The sequence below is a fragment of the Phaseolus vulgaris genome, chromosome 4 (assembly GCF_000499845.2).
Source record: "Phaseolus vulgaris cultivar G19833 chromosome 4, P. vulgaris v2.0, whole genome shotgun sequence".
NCBI classification, from domain to species: domain Eukaryota; kingdom Viridiplantae; phylum Streptophyta; class Magnoliopsida; order Fabales; family Fabaceae; genus Phaseolus; species Phaseolus vulgaris.
Window position 1 is genome coordinate 345,344 of NC_023756.2, and position 7,205 is coordinate 352,548.

Sequence of the window (7,205 nt, forward strand, 5' to 3'; positions counted from 1 at the left end):
AATATCATATATCTTTTGTGTTTTTAAGATATATTAAGTGATAAATAAAGAGACAAAGAAAGCCCGATAAACCAAATTAAGTACATCAAGTAAATTTGCATGAATATAATATAATTGTTACATTAAAGATATTATTTGAACTACTGTCAGATTTCACTGATGATTTGTTTCATCTATTACAGTCATTCATGGACTTTTCTTATACGTAACAGTCAACAATTATTGCTTCACTGGGCCCACAACCCTCTTCCCATTCGTTCATTCATCACAACCGTTGAATGAATATCCAACAGCTCACATTTTATATTGGTTGAGTTGCCATTAGAGAAAAACATGTTCTTAAAGTCAAGTCATCCTTTCTAACTACTCTTTTCATTCATCACTATACCATTCATTCCTCCACTCAATCCATTTCACTTCATTTCCAACTCCTTCCAACCATGGCAGCAGAATTTGTTGGTGGTGCTCTTCTTTCCGCCTTTCTTCAGGTTGCATTAGAAAGGCTCGCTTCTCCTCAATTTCTTGACTTCTTTCGTCGAAGAAAACTTGATGAGAAGCTCCTTGGCAATTTGAACATCAAGCTGAACTCCATCAATGCTCTCGCTGATGATGCTGAACTCAAGCAGTTCACAGATCCACACGTCAAAGCATGGCTTTTTGCTGTCAAAGAGGCTGTCTTTGATGCAGAGGATCTTTTGGGTGAAATAGACTATAAACTCACCAGATGCCAAGTCAAAGCTCAATCCAAACCTCAAACCTGTACTTACAAGGTATCAAACATCTTCAACTCTATTTTCAATTCATTTAACAAGAAAATTGAATTTGGGATGAAAGAAGTCCTAAAGAAACTAGAATATCTTGCAAACCAAAAGGGTGATCTTGGTTTGAAGGAGGGTACTTATTCTGGTGATGGATCAGGTAGTAACATGCCACAAAAATTGCCATCAACTTCTTTGGTGGTTGAAAGTGTTATTTATGGGAGAGATGCTGACAAAGATATAATCATTAATTGGCTCACATCTGAAACTGACAATCCTAACCAGCCATCAATACTTTCCATTGTGGGCATGGGTGGCTTGGGTAAGACCACCCTGGCCCAGCATGTGTACAGTGACCCAAAGATTGAAGATGCAAAATTTGATATCAAAGCATGGGTTTGTGTTTCTGATCATTTTCATGTTTTGACCGTGACAAGAACAATTCTTGAGGCAATCACAAATCAAAAAGATGACAGTGGGAACCTACAAATGGTTCACAAAAAACTGAAAGAAAAATTGTCAGGAAAGAAATTTCTTCTTGTTTTGGATGATGTTTGGAACGAAAGACCAGCAGAATGGGAAGCTGTGCGAACTCCTCTTAGCTACGGGGCTCCAGGAAGTAGAATTCTTGTCACAACTCGCAATGAGAAAGTTGCTTCTAGCATGAGGTCTGAAGTGCATCTTCTAAAGCAATTAGGAAAGGATGAATGCTGGAAAGTTTTTGAAAATCATGCATTAAAAGATCGTGATCTTGAATTGAATGATGAGTTAATGAAGGTTGGTAGAAGAATAGTTGAGAAATGCAAGGGATTACCTCTTGCTCTGAAAACAATTGGATGTCTTTTGAGCACAAAGTCATCCATTTCAGATTGGAAGAACATAATGGAAAGTGACGTATGGGAGTTACCAAAAGAACACAGTGAAATTATTCCTGCGTTATTTTTGAGCTATCGCCATCTTCCTTCTCATCTTAAACGGTGTTTTGCTTATTGTGCCTTATTCCCCAAAGATTATAGGTTTGAGAAGGAGGAGTTAATTTTGTTGTGGATGGCCCAAAATTTTCTACTGAGTCCACAACAGATTAGACATCCAGAAGAAGTTGGTGAAGAGTACTTCAATGATCTACTGTCAAGGTGTTTTCTTAACCAATCAAGCTTCGTAGGGTGTTTCGTCATGCATGACCTTCTGAATGATTTGGCAAAATATGTATGTGCGGATTTCTGTTTCAGGTTGAAATTTGATAAAGGCGAATGTATACAGAAAACAACCCGTCATTTTTCATTTAAATTTGGTGACGTCAAAAGTTTTGATGGTTTTGAGAGTTTAACTGATGCTAAAAGACTTCGTTCATTTCTTCCTATCTCAAATTCTTTGATGGATGAATGGCATTTCAAGATTTCGATACATGATTTGTTTTCCAAAATTAAGTTTATTCGTGTGTTATCTTTCTGTGGTTGTTTAGACCTTAGAGAGGTCCCAGATTCTGTAGGTGATCTTAAACATCTCCAATCGTTAGATCTTTCGTGGACTAGGATACAAAAGCTACCTAACTCGATATGTTTGCTCTATAACTTACTAATACTGAAGTTGAACTTTTGTTCAGTGTTGAAGGAGTTTCCCTTAAATTTGCATAAGCTTACCAAATTGCGTTGCCTGGAATTTAAATGTACAATAGTGAGAAAGATGCCAATGCATTTTGGAGAATTGAAGAATCTTCAAGTACTAAGTACGTTTTTGGTGGATAAAAATAGTGAGCTAAGTACTAAGCAACTGGGCGGATTGGGAGGACTCAATCTTCATGGAAGGCTATCAATCAATGACGTGCAGAATATTGGGAATCCTTTGGATGCATTAAAAGCAAATTTGAAAGATAAACGCCTTGTGGAGCTAGAATTACAATGGAAGTGGAACCACGTCACTGATGATCCAAAGAAAGAAAAGGAAGTACTTCAGAATCTACAACCTTCCAATCACTTGGAGAATTTGTCAATCTGGTACTACAATGGTACAGAATTCCCAAGTTGGGTATCCGATAATTCGTTATCAAATCTGGTGTTCTTAGAGTTGAGGAACTGTAAATACTGCCTATGTTTGCCTCCCCTTGGACTTTTGTCATCACTGAAGACCCTTCAAATTAGTGGGCTTGATGGAATAGTGAGCATTGGTGCTGAATTTTATGGGAGCAACTCTTCGTTTGCATCCTTGGAGAGTCTGTCATTCTACGATATGAAGGAATGGGAAGAATGGGAGTGTAAAACTACTTCTTTTCCACGTCTTGAAAGGCTTGATGTGTTTAAATGTCCGAAACTGAAAGGTACGAAAGTAGTTGTTAGTGATGAGCTCAGAATTAGCGGAAACAGTATGGACACATCGCATACTGATGGAGGCACCCACTCTCTTACAATCTTTCCACTACATTTCTTTCCAAAGCTCCGTTCTCTTAAACTGATAGACTGCCAAAACCTAAGAAGAATTTCACAGGAGTACGCTCATAATCATCTCATGGATCTACGTATTGAAGATTGCCGTCGATTTAAATCATTCATGTTTCCCAAACCCATGCAAATCCTGTTTCCGTCCCTTACCGACCTTCGGATACTTAATTGTCCAGAAGTTGAGTTGTTCCCAGATGGAGGTTTGCCATTAAATATAAAACATATCTCTCTTTCATGTTTAAAACTTATCGCCTCCTTGAGAGACAACTTGGATCCCAACACATCTCTTCAAACCTTGTCTATGAGATATTTGGAGGAGGAGTGTTTTCCCGATGAAGTTTTGCTGCCACGCTCTCTCACCACTCTAGCAATCCGTCGGTGTCCATATCTTAAAAAGATGCACTACAAGGGTCTCTGCCACCTCTCCTCTCTCACACTTGAGTTTTGTCCCAGCCTTGAATGCTTACCAGCGGAGGGTCTCCCCAAATCCATCTCTTCTCTTACAATCTTCTTTTGTCCATTGCTGAAGGAGCGTTGTCGGAATCCAGATGGCGAAGACTGGGGAAAGATTGCTCACATCCAAAAACTGGAAGTTCGGTGATAAGATGAGTCAGAAGTTCGGTGATATTTCAATTTGTCTGCCACTTCAACAGGTTCCCATTCTCCAGAATATCTTTGTACCTTTTCGATTACCATTTTCTTAGTTGCAAACGGTAACCCTATAATTGCCATTTTTCAAACAAGAGCAGCACATGATATACTTGAACTCAACTACGTTTTTCATGAATCAATTACTCTTATTTTACTCATATTTTCGTGCAAAATTATTTCAATTTTTCTGTTGAAATTAAATTCCAACCGAATGTTTTTCCTAATTTTAGAATACTACGAAAATCGTGAAGGTGGTTTGGCATTTGGCATCCATTCCGAACAGAGTATTCTGTGTTCTTATTTCATGTTACTACAGTTTCTGACAAAAAAATGAACTTAAACTTAATAATAGATCACTGGAACTAAATGATCCAAAAAATGAAGTTATGAATGGAAACTGCAGTGGACATAAAGGACATTCTGTATCTAAGGAACTTGTAATTGGAATTTAAAAGTATTTTTAAACCACTTTTTTCTTTATTAAAAAGGTCTTCGATATTTCATCAAGATTTTTAGGCATTAAAATAAGTCTTATGGTGTTCAATGAAGACTGAGTTTGATAGGATTTTGGGAAAAGTTCCAAATCTCTGAGTGTATTCAATTCAAGCTGTAGCTAGTCCAACTCCATTGCAGCACATTTGTTTATTTTAACACTTTTTTTATCTAAATATGAAGCTAGCTGTGAATGCAATTAACATTGTGAAGCTTTAGAACTGCACTTTAATTGGAAAAATCTAAACATGCAGCTCTATAAAAAATTTGTATGCTAATGTATTTATGATGGATAGACCCATTCTTTCTTGTTTTTTAAGTTAATGATTTAAATGGAACAATGTGCTTATGCTTTTGTTTCTTTCTACCTTATTTCTTCCACAGCTCTTCCAAAGTTGGTGTGTAGCAGTGTACCATGATATTATACAGAGGAAATAAGTACAAGAGCTTGAAATTGGGTTCTGATGAGGAGTTCCTGTACAGTTCCCGAGCAAACTCCAACATCTGAGAGACAAATTGAAAGAATGGAGTTTTGAAATGCAAATACTTTAAACATTAATTCTTAGAACATTGTAGATTGGAAAGTGAATTTCTGAACCAAACTGTTTTGTTGAACCTCTTAGTGGGTCTATTTGATTCTAAACTTGTCTTTGAAGAAATAAAATAGAACCCATTTCTTATTTGTATGCTACTGTTTCAGTTATATTTTACTACTTTATTACCTCTCCTCTACTATCTGGAGAACCTCCTGCAACTGAAAAACTCTTGTTGTGCACTAATTAAAAGTTTAAAGTATGGAATTATTCAGTCCTCCAACTCATCAAAACCGTTGAATAAAAATCAATCTGCTAATGTTTTCTATTGGCTAGCTTCTCCTAAATTTCTAAACTACTTTCGTACAAGAAACTTCCATGTAGCACTGCTTAACAAATTCAACATCAAAATGTTGTTGTCCATCACTGCTCTCACAGATCATGCAGAGCAAAAGCAGTTCACAATTATTTCCTGATCATTGATCATTTTAAGCATGCTTTTGAAAAAAAAAATCACTTACAAAGAAAATAAATCCTACTTTTATCAACGAATAGATATTACATTTTGCTTTTACATCTACCCTAACCTCTTTTAGGAAAATTTTAGTCAGAAATCTTTCTTTTTAAATTTTTTGCATTATATAATACCTAAAATCTACAATATTTTTACAAGGATTTAACATGCCGCGAATTCTCTTAAAAGAGAGGGACACCTTCGGGAACGCGAACAATGGAAAATTTAATAAATCCTTTTATGAGGATAGACAAATTGTGACATCTGACATCTATTCATTACTTGGGTGTGATTGACATTTGACATCTATTCTTTACCTCGAGGAGGAATGCTGGGAAATGTTCTTAACAAGGTCAACGTAATATGAACTCAAAACAAAATTGCAGAAATTAGGGAAAAATTTCACAAATCTTGAAAGAGGATAGTTTTGGAGTGCAAGAAATTTCAGAATTTTTTTCCAGAAACAGTTTCTCATTGAAATTCTGTGTAAGAATCCCAACAAAATTTGGGACCAAACGCAATAAATTTCAGCTCAAACGGATGAGAATTCAGTAAGAAAAAAAATAAAACAGTTTCACACAGAAACGAACATTCGTAAGATTCGTCCCACAAGATTGACAATAAATTTTTTAAACACAATAAAAAATTATGAAGGTTCGTTTGTGTGTGAAACTGTTTGATTTTTTTCGTGGGTGAATACTCATCCGTTTGACCCGAAATTTTTGGCGTTTTGTCCCAAATTCAGAGCAGATTCTTACGTGGAATTTCAGGAAAAAACTATTTCAGGAGAATTTTTCAGAAATTTTGTGCAAATCAAAGGCTATCCTCTACCAAAACTTGTGAAATGTCGCCCAATTTTCTGCAATTTTATTCTGGGTCCGTATTGCGCTGAAAAAATTCACACAAGTACTTTCATATGTTGTTTGCACCCAGGTAAGGAGACACGTCCATAAACAAATCACAGAAGGAAGATACGGGGAAGAAAAGCCAGGACGTTTTGTTTTCAGAAAACCAGTTTTGTTCACTCTCGGTCTGGGACTTACTACGCCTTCGTCCTTGGGTATTTTGGTCTGAAATTTTTACCAGATGTTCGTCACTGTGTCAATTGAGGTTTAGCTGAGACTTGAGCTCCATATTCATCCCACAAGATTGACAATAAATTTTTTAATAAACCACTGCAAGGGATGAAAGGAAGGTTCGTTTGTGTGTGAAACTGTTTGATTCTTTTCGTGGGTGAATACCCATCCGTTTGACCCGAAATTTGTCGGGTTTTGTCCCAAATTCAGTGGAGATTCTTACGTGGAATTTCAGGAAAAAACTACTATTTCGGGAGAATTTTTCAAAAATTTTGTGCAAACCAAAGCCTATCCTCTACCAAAACTGGTGAAATTTCGCCCAACTTTCTTCAATTTTATTATGGGTCTGTATTGCGCTGAAAAAATTCACACAAGTACTTTCATATGTTGTTTGCACCCAAATAAGGAGTCATGTCCATAAACAAATCACAGAAGGAAGATACGGGGAAGAAAAGCCAGGACGTTTTGTTTTCGGAAAACCAGTTTTGTTCACTCTCGGTCTGGGACTCACTACGCCTTCGTCCTTGGGTATTTTGGTCTGAAATTTTTACCAGACGTTCGTCACTGTGTCTATTGAGTTTTGGCGTAGACTTGAGCTCCAGATTCGTCCCACAAGATTTGCAATAAATTTTTAATTCACCACTGCCAGGGCTGAAAGGAAGGTTTGTTTGTGTGTGAAACTGTTTGATTCTTTTCGTGGGTGAATGCTCATCCATTTGACCCGAAGTTTGTCGCATTTCGTCCCA

At 36.7% G+C, this 7,205-nt stretch overlaps 1 protein-coding gene across 1 annotated transcript; it reads left to right on the forward strand.

Moving 5' to 3' along the window:
• The first annotated feature begins 314 nt into the window (after positions 1–314).
• Positions 315–5,022, forward strand: LOC137836660 (putative disease resistance RPP13-like protein 1). Its single transcript, XM_068645341.1, has 2 exons — positions 315–3,846; positions 4,721–5,022. Exon 1 carries the CDS (start codon positions 441–443, stop codon positions 3,792–3,794), a length of 3,354 nt encoding a protein of 1,117 aa, XP_068501442.1. The 5' UTR covers positions 315–440; the 3' UTR covers positions 3,795–3,846; positions 4,721–5,022.
• Positions 5,023–7,205: the final 2,183 nt, after the last annotated feature.